We start from the raw sequence: 25,164 nt of genomic DNA, 5'->3' as shown, positions 1-25,164 counted from the left end.
ACCTCAAAGTCCTATCAGTAGGAAATTATGGCATCTTCACATTGAACATGTATCAGACAAATTTCATTATGGAGTTTAAACTATGTGCTGTTGTCTATTCTTGTACATAGGAGGGTTAACACTCTAAGAGGAAAAACATAAAAGCAAATATATTTGCATCACACCCTCTCAACTACAAACCTGACCACAAGTGTTTGCATCTGAATCACAGGAGGGGATTATGAGAGCTCACCTAGTTCTTCCCACGCACAGTCTTGCACATTTCATTGCTTTATAGCAAAGCATACACTTTTTTTATTTTGCTAAATGTCATTGAAATCACCAGGCAGCTTTTAAGTTAAGTCATGCCACTTATTTTTAAATAAACTTTTGAGCCTTCATGAGAGAGCAAACTTTTCAGAAGCCTGAGCTTGCTGGCTTTTATTCTTAGCTGTAACCTCTGAACTTTTTACTACTGCTCATTTAAAGAGATTATAACCTTCTTCTAGGAAGGACTGCAAAACAAAATTACCCAAGTACTGATGGCTCAGCTGCAGATTATACATTTACATCCTAAAAGTAGCATGGAATGGGGTGCCCTTGAACTTCTTACATCCCATTTCAGGTGCTCCCTTTATCCATTACTTGTTTTCTTTATTTTCCCCCCAAGTTGGTTTAGTCCCTTTCCTTCCATCTAAACATCACATTATTATATTGTATCCTTTATATAGCTGCTTCTATTTCCTTTTTCTCACACAGTTTTTGTCGTTTTTTTCTTTTTTTCCCCTATTGATAATACATTCAGCACATTCCCATTCTATAGAGTTAGTTGTTTGTTTGTATTTATTTATTTATTTATTGAGAGAGTCTTGCTCTGTCGCCCAGGCTGGAGTGCAGTGGCACGATCTCAGCTCACTACAACCTCCGCCTCCTGGATTCAAGCGATTCCCCTGCCTCAGCCTCCTGAGTAGCTGGGACTACAGGCGCATGCCACCATACCCAGCTAATTTTTTGTATTTTTGTTTCACCATTTTGGCCAGGATAGTCCCAATCTCCTGACTTCGTGATCTGCCCGCCTTGGCCTCCCAAAGCGCTGGGATTACAGGCATGAGCCACCACGCATGGCCAGAGTTAGTTTTTATGTTACACTAGTATTCTTTCTAGGCACCAGCGTTCATACTTCAAGTACCTCCACCTGAAAAATCCATATTATCTTTTAAAAATATTAGCCTGTTTGGGGAATTATTTTTACTCCATATCTACTTTTTCTTATTCTTATTAAGCAATGACACTCTTCACTTTTGTTTTCAATTTTTTTGCTGATTTTTTTCCTTTTCTTTCAAATTAATGCTCAGCTCCTTTTCTTTCAAATTAATGCTCACCTTTTGTCAAAGGTGAGATTTTAGTAATTTCATTTCAAATCAAGCATTACTTATAAATCTTTTAACTTTAAAATATCATACCATCTTAATAATACCACCCTGTTTTCAACTAACTCATTTAATGAAAATTCCTGACTCAAATGAGTGCAATTAAATTCTGGCTTGTTATATAATATGTATTTAGAATGTGTGTATAATATTAATAACAAACTTTGTCATTAAAAAATGTTTTTACAGAAAATATTTCATTTACCTCTGACATGTACTCTGTGATATAGGCATTATTGTCCCTAGTTCATGGATAAATTGAGAACCAGAGTTTTAAAGCAATTTGCATGTTGTCACAGGGCAAATGCATTGCAAAACTGGTACCAAATCCATATCTTCTGATTCTTAACCCTGGATTTGTTCCATTATACATCAGGCTACCATTTGACCAAATTCTTATGCATCTACTTCAATTCCAGGCAAATCTGGAAAATAATTAGTGGCCTGAGTGTAAACATTTTCTTCACATAGAAGGAAATCAGCATATACTTTCTGTCATGTCTTATTTATCAGTTTACAATTTCCTGGTCTATATTCACTATTTTTTCTTTATATGCTTATTGATATTATTTACATTTCTCAGGTTTTTTGATTTTGCTGAACTTTTGGATACTGTGCAATATGTTTTAGACCTCTCTAGGCTTCTCCCAACATTTGTGTGCACTTGTATCCACAAGACTAATATGAAAGTAGTTGAAAATAACTGCATCTTTTACATGCAGTTCATGGTAAAGAATTTCCTCTGGGCTAGAAGTATGTTTCTGACATATTCCAAATGGAATACATTCATCACTTTTGGTCCCATAGCAGCTTAGTGTATATGCTCTGCAAAATCTTCCCTCATTTAGTCCTTCACAGAATTCTTCCAAACACATTGACCTGTGACATGTCCATTTCATCCTCCAGTATGATTACTTTCATAAATTGTTCCACTAATGTTTCTTTAACAGTTAATAACCTTTGTGGAGAATAACTCAACTTTGTTACACATAAATTTAACTAAAATAAGTTTTGTAGTTGTTTGGTGACTTACTGAATTATTTGAAAATGTTATTGCTAGTTCCTTACTAATATAGAGTGTTTTCACATGTTCGAGTTGAAAGATAATCATTTGGTCACTATTTTCTCGTGATTATTGTCAGAGAGTTAGATAATAGTGGTCTTTATTTTTACATTAATAACTTTTTTGCAAGGTTTTGGTTTTTTTTTAATGCCAGGTTGAAAAGTAAGCCATTCAAATATAATAAACATTGTACTGTGTATGTGCATCTAGTTCAACAGCAAAGAAAATTTACTGATGAATGGATAATACAGAATTTTCTATAATATTGATGTTAAGACTGTACCCTGATCATCCCTTACTTTTTCTCAATAATTCATTATGAATCTATTGCCTTCGATTAAAAAAAATTCTAAAACTACATTTGTTAAATAGCTTTTGAATTCTTATATTTAACCTAGAAGTAAAAATACTTTTATTTGGCTTTGAACTGCCTCATTCAAGGTTTAACAGTGAGTTGCTTACTGAGATTCATCGCATAGTTTTTTTCTGTGGTTTTGTTGTCCTACAACACATCTCTGGTAAGGCTTGTCCTGGCAGACCAAAAATCACTTTTTTTTTTCTTAGAAGCTGTTCTACTGTTTTGGTTAATTTTAGAGCCTGTGTTCCAACTTTTTCCAGGTCTCTTCTTCCTGGGACACTCATTTCTCCTTCCCACTCCTTTGTACCAGGTGGATGAAATGAAGTCATGATCAGAGCAACTTCCTTAATATCGTTTTTATGTTGTTACTCATGCCAAGAAATGTTAAAAGTAGATAGATAGATGGATGATAGATAGATGGATAGATAGATAGATGATAGATAGATAGATAGATAGATAGATAGATAGATAGATGATAGATAGATAGATAGATAAAAGAAAAGTCTCCTATTGATTTTTTTCATTTTTGGTAATGAAGAAAAGCCTATTCAAACCACATGGGCAAAGATAAAAACTTAAAGAATGCAGAGGTCTTTCATGGAACCCAAAGGCAGAAAGTACAGCCATGCCCTGCAGTGGACTGGAGCCACAAGGGAGGCAGGAAGGAAGGTTCCAGCTCTCTCTGTTTAGTGTGTTCTGTGCATAAAACCGCCATGCATCCAGGCTGTACATCATCTCCAAGCTGCACTGTTTCCATCCCAAATTACCAAGAAAGTTGCTCTGGTTTCTCTTCAAATCATATAAATCTTTCTTTCTTGGTAATTTGGTAAAAGGCAAATCTGATTTGCCCAAGAGGAGACCTTTAACCCTACTTCAATCAGAGGTGCCCTGAGAGCCTTAGTCAAATATATTAACTGACATTGAGGCTAAACTCCCCTCAGAATACACTTTAGAATATTTAACAAAGGTATGTCAACATTTCTTTTAACTTGGCTATTTTGAATATCTTTCAGATAAAATGTACAGCTACTCCAGCGACCACATTCCCAGGTATGTTGTGATTCAGTCATATATCATGATTCCCAACTAATAAGCAGAAGTAACAATGCTATATTGTTTAAAGCTTTGGCTCATGGATATTGTACTTAGGTTAAAAAAAATGAAAAGTGAGTTTTAATTACCTTTACTCTCATCTAAAGATTAGAAGCTATAACATTATTATCTGTCCTAGTTATTTGCACACTGTGAGTCAACAAGAGAGCTGGTTGAAGGATAAAATGAGATTCTAACCTGATAACTATAGAATTATCATTAATTTCAGAGGCAGATATCCTAGATTATGATCCAGCTTAGATACAGAATTGTGCTACACTTCAAAATCCATAGTAGAAAACAATCTGGCAACCTAATACAGTTTAAGATATGTATACACGGGCCAGGCACGGTGGTTCATGTCTGTAATCCCAGCACTTTGGGAGGCTGAGGCAGGCAGATCACGAGGTCAGGAGATGGAGACCATCCTGGCTAACGTGATGAAACCCTGTCTCTAGAAAAAATACAAAAAAAAAAAAATTAGCTGGGCGTAGTGGCACATGCCTGTAGTCCCAGCTACTCAGGAGGCTGAGGCAGGAGAATCACTTAAACCTGGGAGGTGGAGGTTGCAGTGAGCCGAGATGGCACCACTGCACTCCAGCTGGACGACAGAGTGAGACTCTGTCTCAAGAAAAAAAAAAAGATGTGTATACACATAGATATATATACAAGGATGAGTAGCGCTATGCTGTTTGTAGAGTTAATGTCAATAGGGAAATGCGATGAACAGATACTCTGAAAGAATATGCTGTTATAGATATCACTTATTCTCTTTAATAGTTATTGAGCTATTTGCAAAGAAATTTGTATAGTAGTATACATTTTTTAAAAAAATATTTATGGCATAAATCATAGTAAAGAAATTTTACTTTTTCTGGATAGAATATTCTGACCCAGATGTGTCAATGTATTGGAGATTTCTGTTTTAGGAGTAAAAAAAAAATCTAAATAAAGAGAATTTCCTAGAGGGCTCTTCAAGACCGTTCTGAAATGGTAGACGGAAAGGTCTTTGAAAAACACAGAGCTTTCTCACTGGGTAGGATAAGGTCATAAGCCTTTTGGTCTCTTAAAGGTCTTTTTTTTAAAAAAATTCTTTTTCCGTGTGAAAATTAATTGATCAAGTATAAGATCTGGGCTACAGGCATACCCCCTCACACACAAAATCTGTTTTTATGACTACTCTTAACATTGAATTATTTAACATTAGATTCTTTTCAAGTCATTAGTTTGTATCAAGAACGATTTGCTTATTGCTCTTTTGGTTTCTTTTTACAACACATAATGATGAAAATCCTATATAACCACACAGTAAGAGCTAATCTCTTTGATGATCTATTTAATACTTGTAATTTGAAGGGTAATTAAGATGCAATGTGATAGAAAGTCTTGTGATTTGACTATTTAGCTAAATTAGGTTGATGGTTTAGGGATTAGGATGGGAGAAATGAGAGGGAAAATTGGTAAAATACCTGCCTCAAAGCAATCAGGCTCTTAGCTGTAGGGCAAATGTAAAAAAGAAGCTTCTATAACATTTATTCATTCAATAAATATTCACTCAACAAATAGGCACTGTGCTAGACAATTGCAAAATAAATTTGCTGATTACCAATCCCAAGGGAGGATGTAGGATAGCAAAGATCATTACTATGCCAACCACCAGGAGTAGGAGTCTGAGAGCTTCAGCCCACTGTGTCTTGGGATGCACATTTACTACTTGCCTGAGTCTGGTGAGACAAAACACACAAACAATGAGTTACATAAAGTGAGCTTATTACTTACGGATACTCAGCAAAGGACAACCAAAGTCTAAGATTCATTAGGAGCTAGTTCCCCAAGGCTCAGAAAAGCTGTCCAAGGTGGATGGAAACTCATCTTCCTGTTCCCCACCTGCACTGCAGCTGAAGGACCCCAGAAAGCAGCCTACCTTTGAGTTTACCCCTAAGGGGCAACATGATATGCTGGGCTAAAGCACTGAAGGATATCGTGTTTCTATGAGAGACTAGAATAAAACCTAGGCTGTTCCAGCCGATTCTGCTTTATCCCTGAAGGTTGCATTTCCAGCACATTCTACAGTTATTCTTAAAAATTAGAAGTGAGAAAGAAGGACCGGTTTGGTGCAAAGTCACCCAGAGAACTGTCCTGCAACAACAAAGATACAAAGATGGAAAGGCATGAATCTTTCCCTTAAGGATTTATAAAATAATCTATTGCCTATTGTAATAACTCTCCAGTTAGGCAAAATTTGAATATACAATGCAGATTTTTTTCTATAAAATAGGGTTGATATTTTAATTCACAAGTTTATGTATATACCTTACATTTTGTCTGTTTCTCTTGCTTATGTGGTTTGGGAACAAAAATCTCTTTTGTAAAGGGGCATGGAAGCTCCACAAACAAACCAATAAGCAAACTAAAAACTATCTCAATCCATTAAACATTAAAACGGCAAGTGAAAATAAGGTCTATGTTTCTTGGGTGGCGCTTGCATTACTGATGCCTCTTCAGTTCCAACATGGTTTGTGGCCATACAGAAAGGAAATAAACTTCTATCGCACTGGGTTCTCTGTTGCACTCTCTCCCCACTCCCATTCAATACTGGCTTATGCTGGAAGGGAAAGGAATTGCTTCTCTCATCTTATTTCTGTTTCCCCATTACCTGCCCTTCCTGCAACAATACGTCAGAAACATGATCACTTTAAGGAAACCATAGCATCTAAATCAAGCAGAAAATCAAACACACACTTTCCGCTATTTATTCTTGGGTCACTTCATTTCTCATTTAAAACATAATTCTTGTCCTTTGGTTTGTGTTAGGAGGATAATACTGTGAGACTATCATGGATTTGAGATCCAGGCAATTCTGGATTTTAAACAGACTTGCAATTAGTGGATTCGTAGTCTTGGGGAAATGAGCATTGGTGAAATTTGGTTTTATCATTTGAAGAAGAAGGTTTATAATATAATACTTTATTTACAGAGGGTAGTTGACTAAAAAGCTGCTGCTTTATTGAATAAAAATTAATGTCTCTGAAAATTCCTGCCCACTTGCAGTATGTTCACACCCTAATTCAAGAAAGCAGTTCAGGTTTACAATTACATTAAGCTTATCACGACTCCTCAGTTTTCAGAGTCTCTCTCAAAAAGCTTAGGACGCATTTCCAGCAGCTTTTCATGAACTGCTTCTGGGGGACACTGGAGGTGCCTTTATCATAAAACATTAATTCAGCTCAGCTACTCTTCTACTTTCAGGTGATTTCTTGAATTTCAGGAGCTCTGCAGGGTGGGGATCTTCTGTATTTCCTTTCTTTGCTAGCTATGCTACCTAAATATAACTAGTCTCATCTGTCCTCTTGACCTGTTCTCAAGGTTGAGAATCCTTATGACAACAGAACTCTTGGGTCCCCTTCCCTGATATCTCAGACCTCCAAGTGACTATGCAGGTGGGGCCTTCACCAGACCCAGTACCACATGTGTAACCAAAGTGTCTCTTCGTCTTCCAGCCTCCTGTTTGTTTCAATGTACAAATAATCATAATCCAAGCCCCAACCCTGTATAACTGCAAAAAGTCTGGTCCCTTTCCTAAGTAATTCTGAGAATCTCGGGGTTCCCCAAACCTTATTCTTGGCTGCCCCCCTGTCACCTCTAGCTCCGTCACTGCTCTTGGATTCTCTGTCATTTTAGAAATCATCATGCTGGTAGTTCTTTCCAGTATCCTTTCCGCCAAACTTTGGTGAAAGACCCTTCTTTTCAATTGCTCTAAAGCACTGGCAATGTAAGCTCATTGTGCTTAACAGACTTTACAAAGAAATGAGCATATTAGAGAGGCACTTGAACACTAATCAACAGAATGAGAATTTAGCGTTAGATATGATGACTATGAGCATCCATTAACCATCACTTCAGAGACAACACTGCTGGATTCACTTCTCAGCCTCAGTCACACGAAATAGTGCTAGGGTTATAGTCTTCCTCTGGATCAGGGTTCTCTATTTGGTGCCCTCCTATGCCAAGTTCAAGACATCTACACTCATATCACAGCCCATGCCAGAGAAAGCGAAAATGTAATAAGCATATATGCATCACTCTGTCAACTTTTCCTTTTTGATTCTGCATTGTTACTTTTTCTGTCATTTTTGTATAATTCCCACCAATATATAAACAGAGGTATTGTTTATACCTTTAAAAAACCAACCATCTCCTTGAAACTAGATTGCCAGCCAGGCGCGGTGGCTCATGCCTGTAATCTCAGCACTTTGGGAGGCCAAGGCGGGCAGATCACCAGGTCAAGAGATTGAGACCATCCTGGCCAACATAGTAAAACTCTGTCTCTACTAAAAATACAAAAATTTGCTGGGCATGGCATCATGCGCCTGTAGCCCCAGCTACTCGGGAGGCTGAGGCAGGAGAATCACTTGAACCCGGGAGGTGGAGGTTGCAGTGAGCCGAGATCACACCACTGCACCCCAACATGGTGACAGAGCAAGACTCCATCTCAACAAAACAAAAACAAAAATAAACAAAACAACAACAACAACAACAAACTAGATTGCCTTACAGCTACCTCTTCATTGCTCTTTTCTCTTTTACAAGAAAACTTGAAAGGTCCCTCTATATTCTGTCCATATTTGCTGGCTTTTCTTCCTCTTTTCCTCTTCTTTCTTGAACCTACTCTATTCCATATGTCCTCACTAACACACTGACTCTACTCTTGTCAAGGTTACCATGATCGAATCTCGGTTTCAGCTTGCTGAGTCCCTCTGCAGCATTTGACACCCTGACACTTTCTACTTGAAGCACTTGATTCTCTGGGCTCAGAGCCACCTCCCTCTCTGCTTTTCTTCTTCTCTTACCAGCAGCCCCTTCTCCTTTGCTGGTTTCTGAATCTTAAACATCAGAGTTCCCAGGGCCTTATTCCATAAATAATGTCATCCTCTCTCATGGCTTTAAACATTTACACTCTTACGGAGCCCAAGCTTACATCTTTGCCTATTCAGAGTAACAACTATGAAGCAAATCAGGTTAGCAATTACCAAAACCAACTTCTGATAGATCCCGAAGCTTGTCCTTTCCCATATCTGGCAACTTCTCAGGCCCTTAAAATAGATTTATTTAATTTTGTAAAAAAGTCTTTCAATTTTATTTGGATGTTAGAATCCTGCATTTGTATTCTAGAACTTGGGAGCTGAAAAGAACAATAGAAATCAACTAGTTTAATCTCATTATTTAAGTAAGACAATCTAAACTTAGAGAATTTAAGTCCAAGGTGATCAGGTAGAAGTAGTGATTTTTTTTTTTTTTTTTGATACAGAGTCTCGCTCTGACTCCCAGGTTGGAGTGCAGTGGCGCAATCTTGGCTCACTGCCTTCTCTGCCTCCTGGGCTCACGCCAGATTTTTTTAAATTTGAATTTAGTTATTTAAATGGACTTGGATCACAAACTACTTGAGGAATTTTTTAAATAAAAGACCTAATAAATAATAAATATAAATATAAATGTAAAAAATAGTAACTAGGAAAAATATAAATGTGGCCGGGCGCGGTGGCTCACACCTGTAATCCCAGCACTTTGGGAGGCCGAGGTGGGCGGATAATGAGGTCAGAAGATCGAGACCATCCTGGCTAACACCGTGAAATCCCGTCTCTACTAAAAATACAAAAAATTAGCGGGCGTGGTGGCGGGCACCTGTAGTCCCAGCTACTCGGGCGGCTGAGGCATGAGAATGACGTGAACCCAGGAGGCGGAGCTTGCAGTGAGCTGAGATTGCACCACTGCACTCCCGCCTGGGTGACAAAGGAGACTCTGTCTCAAAAATATATATATAAATATAAATATATATATATGTATAAATGAAAGCACAAACTCTAGACCATAGTGATAGATACAATTAATATATTTTTCCTAATTTTGGAGTGTCAGTAAATGTACTTACTGGTTAGAGAATTATTTCAGGCATGTTCAGAACAATGGAGAGTCTGATCTGGCTGAAAACTCAGAGGTACACTGGCCTCTCAGATATGAGTTCAATTATTAATTTATTTTTAAAAGTAATTAATCATCCACATAAAACACTGCCAAACATTTGCTCCTGAGGTTTATTACACATTTACAACAGGCTGGAGCTATTTGGCATTGCCAAGAATATATTTTTAAATTTGTTTGTTAGGCAATTGCTCCTGAATAATAGTTTACTTGAGATGATTAATCATTTGAGATGGGCCTGTAGACACAGGACACTGCATGATAAATCACATCTTATTTTCGTTCATAGGGAATAAAACAGTATTCATTTTTTGGACATGATTTATCATTTGCAAGTTGTATCTGCCATCTATGTGGGCTAGGAAAATGGATGGATTGTCTTATTAAAAATTCTTCACCTTTTGCTATTATATTCTTGGCATGGAGAAAAATCACGAGCAGGGACTACTTGATATCCCAATATTAAGGTGTATTGAATTACCAGATGGAAAAAAGGTTACAGATGAGTTCCTTGGTTATCAGATGAGTGAAGTGTTTGCCCATATCTGGGTTTTTCAAGCCATTTCATACAGGTATCATTTGAACTGTTATTTTTTTTAATACCTAAGTACTATTTACATACACTGTGTCTTTTTTCAGTAGCATGGGGAGTAATACAGGTGTTATGCCTTGAGATAAGAGTCCTTTTCTTTTTTTTCTTTTGATGAAATTCCCTCCAGCTCTCAGTGACATGTAATCTCAAAGTTAAAGCAGTTGGTACTATTTTATGAAATGCCACTCTCACCACCTGGTAAGTTCCTCAGTTCCCAGACTGCCATTGTGAAATCTGGTCACTAGGGTCATCATCAATGGTAGGATGACATTGGTAGAATGACAGTCTGGTGACAATGGTAGGATGTATACTGTAATCCTAATAGCATTACTCACATGAGGCTGGAACTTTAATCAGCTAGCAAGAGCAAATAGCTGTGTATTCTTGTCAATTCTCTTGACCTGGGGGTGGGGGAGACATAAAACTGTGGTCCCCGTATAGTCTCTAGACTGTTTCCCCACAGCCTTTGAATTGTATCACCCACTGAATAACTTCCTCACAATGTGGACTGAACATGAGGCTTTACAACTAAACTTGCTGTACAATCCTAGCACTGCCAGTTACTGACTGTGTATCTGTGGACAATGTCATTAACCTCTATGAGCTGCAAATACCTTATATGCACAATAGGGATAAAAATATGCATCTCATATGATTGTCCTGAGGGTTGAATGAGCACTCACATAGAGAAAAGGTTTCATAACTGGTAGTTATTGCTGATAGTTGAGATCAGCCTAGGGAAAATAAATTCATCTATCTGAATCTCAGGGTTCTCCTGTGTAAAGCAGGGAAGAATACTACTACTTTTGGAGAATTTTCTTTGTGAGTTTTTGATATAATGTATGTAAAACACCTAACTCAGCCTCTGGACATAATAGGTGATCAATCATTTTATTGCATCTGCTAACCTCAGTCTGTAATACTCAGAAAACATGGTTTTAAGAGACTGTTTGGACTGATATTCTGGGTGAGTAAAGAGGCAGTACATTGTACAATAAAGAGCATGGATTACCTGGGTTCTAATTCCAGCTCTGCTATTTATTAGTCTTGTAATCTTGAGCAAGTCATATAACCTCTCTGTGCCTCAGATTTCTTATCTACATAAGGAGGATGATATAGTACCTATGTTGAAATTGAGAGAATTAAATCAACAAACATATGAAATATACTCGATGTAGCACCTAATATACAGTTACTATTGAATAAGTATTTGCTATCATTATTCCCTGTAAGAAGGTCCAAAAACCAACTTTTTAAATTCACGTGCAACACAGATACACATACATACATGCATGCACGTGTTCACTCACTTGCACAAGAACACACCTACCGTGGTTGGCTGGGGGTAACCAAGAATAGGCAGTAGTTCACTTAATATTGAATTTAGCTGAGAAGTCAGTTATGAATTATGTGAAAAGTGGTATCTAATAAGGTAAATTATTTTTCCTTGTTATAGGGTGGATGAGTATTATATTGAAGACACACCAATTTATGGTAACTTAGATGATATGACTTCAGGTAAGTTTTCCATAAATTAAGTTTATAAATAAGTAAATCCCAGTTGGTTTCACAAAATAATTTAAGTGGCACTTTAAAAAAAAAATCACAGTCACACTTAGCCATCCCAGTGGTAACCATCAATTCAAGAACTTTTAGTATATTAATTAGGCTACATTTCCAAAGCCGCATATTGTAAGTTGTATTACAATAGCCACTCTAAATCAACATCCTGTTTTTCTATGTTCTCTTCATTTCACTCTAGTAGTAATGAGAATACAGGAAGACTCTATTATCATGAATTTTGACACACAGCGAATTCTATGAAATAAAGCTATTTCTAGGACAGAAAGTGGTCCACAGAAACAGTGCTTTGTGCTCAATATACAAAAGCAAATGTATAGTGAATAGCATGGAATAATGAACAGTTTCTTTGGTTTCTCATATTTTAAATAGAGAATATAGGGCTGGATTGATGGCAGGTGGGAGAAAGAGGAACTAAATTGTCTCTGAGTGGTTTATATATTTACTTTGTTCTTATGTAATAAGCGCTCTTCAGTTCCCAGCATCCCTTATCACTTTTATCATCCCAGACACCTAAAAATAAAACATCCCTAAATTTCTCAAAACAGATAACCTCGGTCTGATCCTAGAGTTCTGATGATAGAAGCTACCACCCTTTCCCTGCAAGTACTCATTCAATACATCAGAGGAGACTTGGGGGTTAAATGCTGTTGAACTCCAAATTTTGAATACACAGACATCCAGTAATGTAGGAAATTTATCTAAAAATCTATATATTAAAACAGTATGGAATCATCTTAAAGTTAGAAATGTGGGAGTTTTCTTTGTGTGATTCAAGAATTTATTTTTATCTTTCCTTTCATTGTAGAGTGTCCTCTAGTGCTCTAAGGAATCAAAAATTATTTTTTGGAAATATATTATTCAAAATAATTTGTCCCCATTTCTCTTTGGAGAATCATGTTAGCCACCTGTAATATTCAACTACTTGAATTCTTATGTATTCTGATGGCTCCAAACCCATCATACCTGCTACTTCCATACTTAAGTGAGCCCAGGTGCTGCTTGCACACATTCTGATTTAGCAGGTCCAGGCTAAGGCTTAGAGATCTGCTACTTAACATCCCAGGTGATTCTGATGCAGATTTTCCATGGACCATGATTTGAGAAACACCACTCTACATACCCTTTCTCTGTGTTGCTTTTCAGAAAGAGCTCAATGATTATTAAGTCGCTTTTCTTATAGTAAATATATCTTTTTCTCTCTGAGGGTCAAACTGGTACAATCCACATTTCTGTCAGGTTACTGACCATCCTATGAGTCACTACTTCACTTTCTTCTTCCTTTTAAATGGATGTATCTGGGAGAAGAAAGGTATGGATGATTCAAAAGGCATGTTCCCACTGGATGAAATGAGTACAGATCTGCTGGCTGCTGGACACTGTACAAAAGCCCCAAATACTAAGGACCAGCACTGTGCAGCCCCAGACCCTTAGGCAGTCTGGCTGAGATGTCTGTCACTGACTGATGGGACAAAAGTCATAATATAAACCCTCTTTTTCAAAATTAGGATGTTGGACTTAAAATGTCCTTGAGTAAAACTCCTTACTCAAGGAACAAATTTCAAAATTGTAATCACTGATGTATATGCACTGTGCTTTGTGGCACCATGCACCATTTGCAATCTATCTTAAATAGAGAATACTGGCAATCTTTTAACTTGTGAGATCTCTATAACATCTAAATGGTAGTTTAAGACTGTCATGTCCTGCAATGGTACAAGAAAATTCATATGATCTAGTTCTTATTCCAAAGATTTATTTTTATCTTCCTAACCCTTTAGCTCAAGAGACTTCACTGCCTGATCTGCAGGTAACAGTTTGGGCTTCCTTACCTCTTTCTATCTCCACCAAAAAGACTAGTTAAGTAATTCTTGGGCAGTTTATATTTACAGCCAAATGTTGTTTGGATCATGTATTTTTAATCATACTAGTATTTTTAAATTTTCCATTGTGAATCACAATCTTTTTAATTCCCAAGAACCAATGGATGAAAATTGCTATGAACAAATGAAAGCCCGACCAGAGAAATCTGTAAATAAGATGCAGGAAGCCACCCCATCTGCACAGGTAAGTTTTGTTTTCTGTTTCCATATTTGCACATTTCAAGAGCATAAGAGTAATACATTACGATACACATCTGAAATAGCCTGTTAGAAATTTTGCAATCAATCAGGTGTCAAGTTCTGGGACCTGAGCTCTAACTCAGAGTCATTTAAACAAAACTCAAACCATATTCAAAGAGTCAAAATTGTACACAATCACAAAGGCAATAGATTTTAAGGGAATAATGGAATTATTCCTAAGTAATCTATTAAGCTTTTCCTTTCTGATTGAAAATTTTGTGTGTATCAGAGATAATATAATATAGAAGTTGACACATGGATAATGCTCACAAGACCTAAATGTCAGGAATTCAAAATACAGAGCTGGGGTAGGGAGAGGGAGACCTTTAGTTATAAGATAAATTAGCTAGATACAAAACATCATATCCCTATTTTAAAAGGCAAATGATTTTCAATTTTAATACAACCTGTGGCTGTGGTCTTACGGCAAGAGATTGCAAAATATACACACAGTTTGTGTGGAGGCAGGCAGGACAAAAACCTAAGGAGAAACATAAAAATACAGGAAGAAATGGATAGTTCCCTTTTTCCTACCACAATCTGTTTAACCTCCTCAGTTTTAGTTCTAACTTTATTAAAAGCCATTAGAAATTTTTAGCCTACATGCTCCTGAAATGCTATACATTTCAATTAAAATAGTCTTAAGAAAGACTTCTTCTTTCCTCTCAGATCCTATCTTGTTATTGCCTAGAAATGGTAATAGAGCCAGCATTTCCTAAGCAATTGTTATGTGTTGGTCTTCTACTATGTGCTTTATGTGCATTATCTCCTTAGATTCCTATGAGGGAGGCAGCATTATCATTCCCATTTTACAAATGCTCACAAAGGATGAAAACTTGCCCTAGAACACTTAGGTACTAAGTAAGTAGAATCCAAACTTAGTCCTATCTTATAGAACATTCTCTTCCCTAAAGTGGCTCACATCTTGAAAATTTCCCAGTGAGGTAGAATTTTATTCTTTTTCTTTAGACAAATCCCCTAAGAAATCAAACTTTTAAACTTTTTTTTTTTTGAGACAGAGTTTTGCTCTTTGTCGCCCAGGCTGGAGTGCAATGGCACAATGTCCGTTCACTGCAACCTCTGCCTCCCGGGTTCAAGCGATTCTCCTGCCTCAGCCTCCCAAGTATCTGGGATTACAGGTGCCTGCCACCATGCCCAGCTAATTTTTGTATTTTTAGTAGAGACGGGGTTTCACCACGTTGGTCAGGCTGGTTGCGAACTCCTGACCGCAGTGATCCACCCGCCTCGGCCTCCCAAAGTGCTGGGATTACAGGCGTGAGCCACCGCACCCAGCTGAATATTTTTTAACTAAGAAACCAAGATGTAGTAGGGTTTGGGAAAACTATACTCACCAAATCTGTCATCTAATGTTTAGTTAATTATAAAATATATTTTAGATAAACATGGAAAATCTGCGTGATATAATATGATTTGCTAAATCCATGATAATAAAAAGAAAACCTCTCAAAGAAGGTTAAAATACATTATCTGAAGTGTAGAGATTCACAGCACTTTAGTTGTAAAAGTACTGAGAATTCTGAATAGAAGTTACTATTTAATACACATGACTTGTACAGGGTAGCTTTATTTGACCTGCATCTGGCTTTCACTCAAGTGAAAATTATGCAAAACCTTAAAATGTCTTTAAAAGTCTGCTCTTTTATAAATTACGTATTTAAAGGTACTTCTAAGAAAATTAGTCTTTTCTATTATACTATTCTCATAAATTTAGTTTCACAAATTAGAGGTAACATCTTCGTATTTGCTCAATTTCATTTCACTACAGTGATTATTATCATAAAAAAACACTACCTAGTTTGCTACTACAATGCCTACTTTGTTACTTTGGTCAATCACAAAAGCATAAGGAACTAGGATATGATGCATAAGACTTGATAGACAAAGTGTTTCTTTGTTGGAAAAAATGTAAATAGGCTCCTTGGCCTTTGAAAATGATGTGTACAGTTCAGAAATTGTAATTTTAGTATCTCAGTCTTCTATTAACCAGGAAGAGTTAATCAGAAAGCCTAGTAATAAAGTGAGTTCACAAGAGTTCCCAAATCCCAAAACATTTGAAAAATACAAGTGTGAGCTTGCTCCTCTTCTCTTCATATCCAAATCTCTCATCAATCTTTTCCTCTTATGTCAGAAGCATCCTCTCTCCTTTCCAAAGCCAATGCTCTTATTCATGATCTTGACCCTTTCTCCTAATTATTTCAGGATCTTGTACTTTCAATTATTTAATTTTTCTCCAGTTTCCATTTTTTTAATGAATCATTACTATTTGCCTACCAATATGTGAAAATCCCTCCAATATTAAAAAAAAAAACCACCTTACTTGAACTGTTTTTCCTTCTAATTTCTAAACTGATTCTTAGCTTCTTCCTCTATTGTTTTGATTTCTTTCGATAGATACAGATTCATTTACCCTGACTATATGTTTTCCACCCATGCACTTAACTCACACCACAGTGTGGAAGTCTCCAGTGACTATTAAACATACAATTTGTGGTCCTTTCTTAGGACTCACATTCTTTAACTCTGCAGCACTTGATAAAGTTGACCAAGTGTTGACCACACATGCATTATTTGGAGTGCTTTCAGTTATAAATGAAGAAAACAGGTTGAGATTAAATTAGAAATAACTTAACGACAGTATACGGCAGTGGGAAGAAACTAGAGCATGGATCCAGTTAGGCAGCTATTACAATTTTTCCAGAAATTAGGATTTTAAGAATAAAAAGCTAGACAAAACAACAACAACAACAACAACAAAAAAAAAACCACACAGCCGGGTGTGGTGACTCACGCCTATAATCCCAGCACTTTGGGAGGCCGAGGCGGTCGGATCACCTGAGGTTAAGTGTTCAAGACCAGCCTGGCCAACATGGCAAAACTCCATCTCTACTAAAAATACAAACATTAGCCAGGCATGGTGGTGGGCGCCTATAATCCCAGCTACCTGGGAGGCTGAGGCAGGAGAATCGCTTGAACCCGGGAGGCAGAGGTTGCAGTGAGCTGAGATCGCACCACCGCACTCCAGCCTGGGCAACAAGAGCGAAACTCCATCTCAAAAAACACATGCACACACACACGCACACACACACAGCAGAGGGTATAAATAGAACCATCTTTTCTATCTGGCAGAGAATATAAAACGTTTCACTCTTAGCATGAAAACAAGTGCCAATGGGGAGGTGCTTACTTATTATGCATTAGAAATGTTGTTAATCCAAATGTTATTTCTTCACCCTGTCCCCGCAAATCAATACAATTTTGGCCTAGTCTTAAAGAATAATACTTAATACATAAATCTTTGGTTTGTTCAATGGCTGTCTTAAAGTTTTAGTCTACCACTTTTCATAATTACAATGCTACCTTACTTTTGAACAGTAGTTATAGCTTCCATATACATTATCTCTATGTACTAACCATAACAACACTATGATGATTTGCATTTTCTAGGCAAGAAAATTGAGGTTCAGATTTTTAAAAACCTGACCAAGATCCCATGATCACTGTAGGGCAGAGCTGGGATTCAGTCGTAGTCTTTCCAATGCCAAATTCAAGGTCTTGCCTTTAGCATGTTGCTTCCCCTAGATAGCCCAGTTTCCTGTCTTTCTTTAGTATTGACCCAGGTCTAGTCCGGAGAAGCCCACTGGGCCCTCTTGAATGTGAATGGATATCTCCAAGGCCAATCCAAAATGAGCTCAAAAGGGAGCTGGGGAAGGCAGATAAGAAAATAATAGGGAAAGATAAGAAATGTAGTTACTTGCCAGATATTTATCATGTAAGTGAATATTGTTATCTTTATACTTCTGAATCTTAAAAATGTAGAAAAACTGGGGACTTTTGTGGTGCCATTAAATGACCAGTTGTTAGGTACATGTAAAGTAGACCCTTGTGATTTGGTAAACTTCTTCCTATCATGCTTATTCCTACTTTAATAAACTGAAGTATTGTTACTTGGTAAGAGCAACACAGGGCCAGAACTACCTTAGGTGGAGGTGGAGGTACAGGCAGGTAAGAATCAACCTAAAATGTTCATCTACTGTTAGAGTATAATAAAGAAATAAAAATCTAGGAAAAACTTTCATCTAAGCACTTTTTCACCTCAACAATGTTGGCTGACTATAGTTTTCTGTTCTGTTTTTTGTTCGTTTTTTGTACTGACAAATTTGGCAAAACAAGGTAGGTGAGGCCTAGAAAACAAGTTACTTGGTTTTCATATGCCACAGAAATTTCCAGAAGTCAAGCTAAAGAACAGGCTAACAGTGAAAAATTAACATCCCTTTCTTTTAGGCAACCAATGAAACACAGATGTGCTATGCCTCGCTTGATCACAGCATTAAGGGGAAGCGTAGAAAGCCCAGGAAACAGAATACTCATTTCTCAGACAAGGATGGAGACGAACTACATGCAATAGATGCCAGCGTTTCTAAGATCACCTTAGTAGACAGTTTCTCCCCAGAAAGCCAGGCAGTAGAGGAAAACATTCATGATGATCCCATCAGACTGTTTGGATTGATCCGTGCTAAGAGAGAACCTATAAACTAGCTGGACCATGATCTAGTCAGATTTGGCTCTTGTTGAAGATGGTTTCTAAGAAAACAAAATTTGCAGAGGACACAGACGGACTTGGCAGCAGGGTGATGACCTGATCATTTGTTGATGGGATGGTGGCTTACCTCTTATTCAGAGCTTACACTTATGCATGCCAAATGTAATGCCATGAAAATCAGTATTTCAAATAACTTAAAAAATGCTTTACTACCAAAATGTAAAAAATTAATGTGCTCACCTCGGCAGCACATATACTAAAAATTAATAAAATCTAGCTTGAAAATTGAGCCTGATAACAAAATTACAAATTCACAATACCTAATGCTTAGGGAAATAAAAAAAAATTTAAACATGAATGTATTCTGGAACATGTTAGAAGAAAAATAAAAGCCAATGAGTTTTTTTTTAATTCTCCTTTCTCACCAATGGGCAATAGCCCATAATTGAAATAAATTTCTGATTGAAAGGTATAGGAAACATTAAAATGCATTACTAAGAGAAGTAATATAATTTTCTTACAAAGTATTTTTCCCAAAGATAGCTTTACTATTTCAAAAATTGTCAAATGAATGCATGCTCCTTACAACAACAAACAAATATCAAAAAGAGTTTAGGAATTCTACTAGCCAGAGATAATCACTTGGAGAAACTTTCTATATATCCTTCTAAATATTTTTCTGGGCAGCTTATGTATGTACATCAGTTGTTTCTTGTTATTTTTAACCAAAAATGTGGTTTCTTTTGTACACATTACTTAAACTTTCTTTTCACTCAACAATATATTGTGGATTTATTTTCACTGTTATATTTAACTATATATAAATACACATATATTGTAATTTAATGTCTGCTTAGCACCCCACTGATAACCAAATCACAGTTTATTTAAATAATTTTAATGACTTTTTAAAAACAATTTATTGATACAAAAAGCAAGGTTGAGATGACAATGTTTCTTTCAGTAATTAAAAAATACTGCTTCACTGTCTTCTGTCTTTGTTTCATCAGAAACACCTACTACAATACTTGTCTCTGTCCTTAAGTGTGATATACGTTATTTTTCTGATTGTTAAGACTTTCCTTCTTACTGGTTCTAATTTGATTATAATATGCCAAGGTATGGTTATTTTTCAATTGTCTTGTGTTTGGAATTTGTGGAGCTTCTTAGATCTATGTATTTACATTTTCATCAAATTTGGGTGGGGGGAAATGACCAATATTTTTTTTCTGTGACCCTCCACATTTTCAAGTTTTTCAATTACTTGCAAATGGTCCCACATTTTACTTATCTGTTTATTTTATTTCATTCTTTTTTGTATTTCATTTTGGATAGTTTTTCTTGCTGCATCTTCAAGTTCATGAATCTTTTTTTCTAAATGATCTAATCTGCCATAATCCTAGACAGGACTTTTTAATCTCAGATAACTTAGTTTTTATTTCTATAAATTTAGTTTGGGTCTTTTGTCCCCCATCTTTCATGTCTCTAACATACTTAATCTCTCATCTAACATCTTCAACCCATGGATACAGTTGTAACAACTGTTTTAATGCTTTTTAAAATCTACTAATTCTATTATCTGTCATTCTGAGTTTCAAGTGATTTATTTTTCTCATTGTGGGTTATATTTTTCTGCCTCTTTAAATGCCCGATGATTTTTAATTTGGCAGAAAATACTGTACACTTTCCTTTGGTGATGCATATTTTTGCATTCTTATAAATGTTTTTGAGCTATGTAGCTGAAAACTAACTTGATAGTTTTCAGTTAGCTACGTAACTGAAAACAAACTATCAAGTTACTTGAACACAATTCGATCATTTAGAATCTTGCTTTTAAATTTTGTTAGATTAAGCCAAAGCAGCTTTTAGACTCAGTTAAATTTAGTTTATTACTGAGGAAAGATCCTCGTTAGTACTTAGTACCACCGTTCATGAATTATGAGGTTTTCCACTTTGGCTGTTGATAATCGACACTATTCCCAGCCGTGTGTGAGTCATGGGCACTGTTTTCTTTATTCTTTTCAGGTAGGTTTTTCCCCAAGTTCGGGTGGTTTTGTCACTTGTGTGCACTGACCAGTATTAAACTGAATACTTGAAGGCGACTTTTCACATATCTCCAGAGTTTTCTCTCCACGCAGCTCTCTTCTCTCCACGCAGCTCTCTTCTCTCCAGTACTCTGCCTTTTTGACTTCTCATGTCCTGGAGCTCCATCTCCTCAATTCAAGAGATCAATGGACTTTTATCTAGGTTTCCTCTACTTGCTCCAAGGCCTGAAACTTTTCTCCAGGCAATAAGATAGGGTGATAGGAAGGTTTACCTCATTTGTTTCCCATCTTTCAGGGACCGACCGTTGTCCTTCATTGCCTGAAACAGTGTATCAAGTAACAGCGTTTCATCCACTTTGTCTGGAGTTTAGTTGTTTCAGCTGGCAGAGTATGTTCAGGTAGTAGGGTAAATCTAGGATGTTATTGTATCTTTGTCAGAAGCAGAAATCCAAGGCATTCTTACCACTTTACTGTAATTCTATAGTATATTTTTAGTGTAATTTAGTATAATTCGATAAGCTAAGCAGGACTATTTGAAATGTGAGTAAGCTATGAATTACTGATCATCATGTAATTATTAGAGACTATATATACACCACATTTGGCAGTTTTCAGGGCTTATGCTCCAGAAGGAATACAGGATGAATATCCTGTATTTCGAACCAGAAGTGTTTCTGATTTTTAGATTTTGGAATATTTATTCATATGTAGTGAAGTATCTTACGGATGGGACTTAAGCCTAGACAGAAAATTCATTTACGTTTATATACACATAGCTTGAGGGCCATTTATGTAAGATTTGTAAATAATTTTGTGCATTCATCACATAATGTCAGGTGTGGAATTTTCCACTTGTGGAGTCATAGCACTCAAAAAGTTTTCCGTTTTGGAACATTTTGGATTTTGGATTTTCAGATTATGGATCCTCAGCCTGTATCATTATAAGCCTTAACATTTCAACTGGAAAAAAAATATGTACGGAGGAAAAGAAAAAGAAAAATCATGACCGGAAAACAGATGAATTCCAAGTCTTGAGATTTTCACTGACAATGTTTTAAAGGTCCAATAAGTTGAACTCAAATCTCAAAAATAGGAGGGATAACTCATTTCCTTTTGGTATTAAATGGCTTATTTCTAGCAGAGTAAAAGGAGGGTGATTAGTTTAGACATATGCTTTAAATCTTTCTCTGAGGTTTTGTCTTTTGATTAACAGAACAGACAATTTATATTAACACAGAAAAACAGAGCATTGACAGAAAGGAACAAGACAGAATATAAATTCAACAGAGGTACACTTCTAAATGCTGTTTGCCATTCTTTAACCTCTTCTGAAGGGCTCTTCTGCACCCACTCACAGCTTCTACTACCTAGGAAGTCACGGCTGACTGCATCAAGGGTGGGTACCTGAATCAAGACAGTGGATTCTCCTTTTTTTGAGTTTCAATAAAACTTTTTTTTTACAAAATCAAACAGGCCAGATGTAGCCTAGAGGCCATAGCTGGCTGACGCCTGGCAAGATCATTTGTTTCATTAGGAGCTTGCAAAATGATGTGCTAGTCCTGTTATTCCTTCTTCCTGTATTAGTTGGAATACATTATAGGAAGAAGACAGTAGATTCATCTCTGAACCAACCTAGATACAAGAGACTGGATAGTGATCAGAACAACAACAACAAAACCATAGATAGAATTGGGGCTTTGAAAAGCAGGGTACAATTACAAGGGGAAGAAACTAAGAGTAAGATGGCAGAGACTGGAGTTCAAAGCTCCATAAAACAATCAGACTAATCATATAACAATCATGACAATGACAAGTCATATTTATTGAGAACTTGCTAAGTGTAAGACACTGTGATAAGTGCTTACCTGCATACTTAATTTAATCACATAACACCCTAAAAGATAGATGCTATGAAGTCCTAATCTTAAAGATGAAGAAAACAAGACTGATAAAAAGTAACTTGCCTGATGTCACAAAAACTGTAGACTCAGGGTTGGAATATAGGTAGTCTAAGCGTAGAACTTGCTCTGTAGAATAGCTGATTTCTAGAGTTGGGTTTAAGTGCTCTTGGGCCCTATTTCTTAATTATCCCTGCATCCTATCTATTTAATAATAGTAATCTCTTTATTTTAAGTGCTGTGCCTGCATTTCTGTTATTTAAAATCAAAAGAGGCTAACGAAAACAAATTGAAAATAATTCTTAAAAATAATGACGATTTATGGCAGCTTGTACACACTAACAACCCTTCTAATTTAGGAAAAATCCAACAATAAATCCCCTTAAGTGACAGTCCGTTGCTTTCAATAAACACTAAGACTTACATCTACCACAATATTTTCATATTAAAGTGTTTTTACAGGAAAGTATTTTATTAATGCCACTTGCTTTAAAATGACTTAGCTTTTCTTTTTCAGTTTTGTATATAAAAAAAGAGGTTTTTCCTGCAGTGACCTCATATTCTCTCCATAAAAGACAGAACCCAAAACTAACTTACAAAAACAAAAATAAATAAATCCCAATATTGAAGCTAAAACATAATTTTGTGCCCCCTTTTGTCTAATTTTGTCTGTGGGGGATGAAAGTTATCTCATTTGGAATCAGGGAAACATTTGTTATTTAGACCAAAATGGAAGAGAATGGAAAAAGAATCTCAATCAATAGAGTTCTTGGCCACCTCTGATGTAATGGACAAGTCTTTTAAGATGTCAGTATCCATCATAACACTTGAGAATTAAGTAGGTTTATTTCTTCCATCTGCATTGATTAAGAACATAGTTGGTAAATTAACTGAAAAAATTGGGTCAAGTGAGGAATAAATTTTTAAAGTACCATAAACATTTAAATTTAAAATGTATAAACATTTAGTCATTAACTTTTGATATAGGGCCAAGGCCTTACCTTGAGTAGGTCTATGATTGAAGTTCCATGTCATTTTTCTTGTATAAATATCATTATCCATAAAACACTGTTTACAGTCCCAGTTTTAGTTTTGTTTTTAAGTGAAATAAGAATTTAAAATCATTTCTAATGAAATCTAACTGCAGCATCCCTCAAGAATTTTGGCTTTTCTTCCGAGACTTCAAGAGTTATTTCACCCTTACCTAAATTGTCAGTAATTTTTTTTTAGCAATTCTGTTTATTGATTCTTTGGAATCAGTGAACTTAACTATCATAGGAAAAGTTCCCTCCACACCCATATTTCATTAGGACACATAACAATTAATTATCTTCTGTAATTACAAGTACAGCCAGAATAATCAAGTGCAGGAACAAACGCCATGCACTCCTGGGAAACACAGTTTTGGTGGTGGGAGAGACTCAGGAGGTTATAAGAATAGTCTACTGGCCATGGTGTTTATTGTGCTGGGTCAGGATTCAGTATGTTGATAGAAGGAAGGGAAAATGGCTCACATAGGTAGAGGTCAGTTAAAAATGTCTCTATTGGCCTGGCGCGGTGGCTCACACTTGTAATCCCAGCACTTTGGGAGGCCGAGGCGGGCGGATCACGAGATCAGGAGATCGAGACCACGGTGAAACCCCGTCTCTACTAAAAAAATACAAAAAAATTGGCCGGGCGTGGTGGCGGGCGCCTGTAGTCACAGCTACTCAGAGAGGCTGAGGCAGGAGAATGGCGTGAACCCGGGAGGCGGAGCTTGCAGTGAGCCGAGATTGAGCCACTGCACTCCAGCCTGGGGGACAGAGCGAGACTCCGTCTCAAAAAAAAAAAAAAAAATGCCTCTATTTTACAAACCCAAGTTAACTTTACAGGATGAATTATTAGAACAATGGAAGAGTCTCCCACATCCTTTGTTTTTCTATTTTGTCTTTTTTTTCTTTTTAACCACACAAGCGGTAGTGGTACCTAAAAATTCTACCATTCGAAAAATTAATTTTTAAATTAAACACTCTACTTTTTAGTCTTTCTACAAAGTATTGAGAGAGAAAAAAACTTAAGCAAACTGGGGCAAATCAGTTTTTCTCCAATTTCCATTCTCCTATTTTTCCTAAGTACAGAATCTTTACTTTTAACTGGTGATCAAGACAGCATTAACTTCTTCTCAAGTTGACTAAACTTCAGACAGATTTCTTCCTGTCCGTTTTCCTATTTACTTACAAAACAAACTCATCATTGCAAATTCTTTTTTGGCTCCCTTTCAAATGTGTACGTCTCCTCAAAAAGCTTTTACCTATTTGATTACCCCCAGAAATGTCTCTCTCAAAAACCTGAAAACCATCTCTTTGAAATGTAATTTCTGAAGGAAGATAATGCCTTTATCCTCCAGTCTGTGGGAGGGCAAAATCCTACCTTCTGTCATGGAGATAGTCAGAATTAAGCACAGGTGGCCTACCATTACCCCCA

At 36.5% G+C, this 25,164-nt stretch overlaps 1 protein-coding gene across 2 annotated transcripts in view; it reads left to right on the top strand.

The window, feature by feature from the left end:
• Positions 1-19,884, top strand: part of LOC116466330 (T-cell receptor-associated transmembrane adapter 1) — a 32,186-nt gene extending 12,302 nt beyond the window's left edge. For both annotated transcript variants that reach the window (XM_032149133.2, XM_032149132.2), the window contains 4 exons: positions 3,844-3,880; positions 11,950-12,011; positions 14,053-14,141; positions 18,500-19,884. In XM_032149133.2, the coding sequence (XP_032005024.1) occupies positions 3,844-3,880; positions 11,950-12,011; positions 14,053-14,141; positions 18,500-18,754 (443 nt within the window). In that variant the 3' untranslated portion in view covers positions 18,755-19,884. The remainder of the gene's footprint in view (positions 1-3,843; positions 3,881-11,949; positions 12,012-14,052; positions 14,142-18,499) is intronic.
• Positions 19,885-25,164: the final 5,280 nt, after the last annotated feature.

Source organism: Hylobates moloch, unplaced genomic scaffold (genome assembly GCF_009828535.3).
Source record: "Hylobates moloch isolate HMO894 unplaced genomic scaffold, HMol_V3 SCAFFOLD_4, whole genome shotgun sequence".
NCBI classification, from domain to species: domain Eukaryota; kingdom Metazoa; phylum Chordata; class Mammalia; order Primates; family Hylobatidae; genus Hylobates; species Hylobates moloch.
The sequence above is the reverse complement of the archived record's forward strand: the minus strand, read 5'-3'. Positions and strand labels throughout refer to the sequence as shown.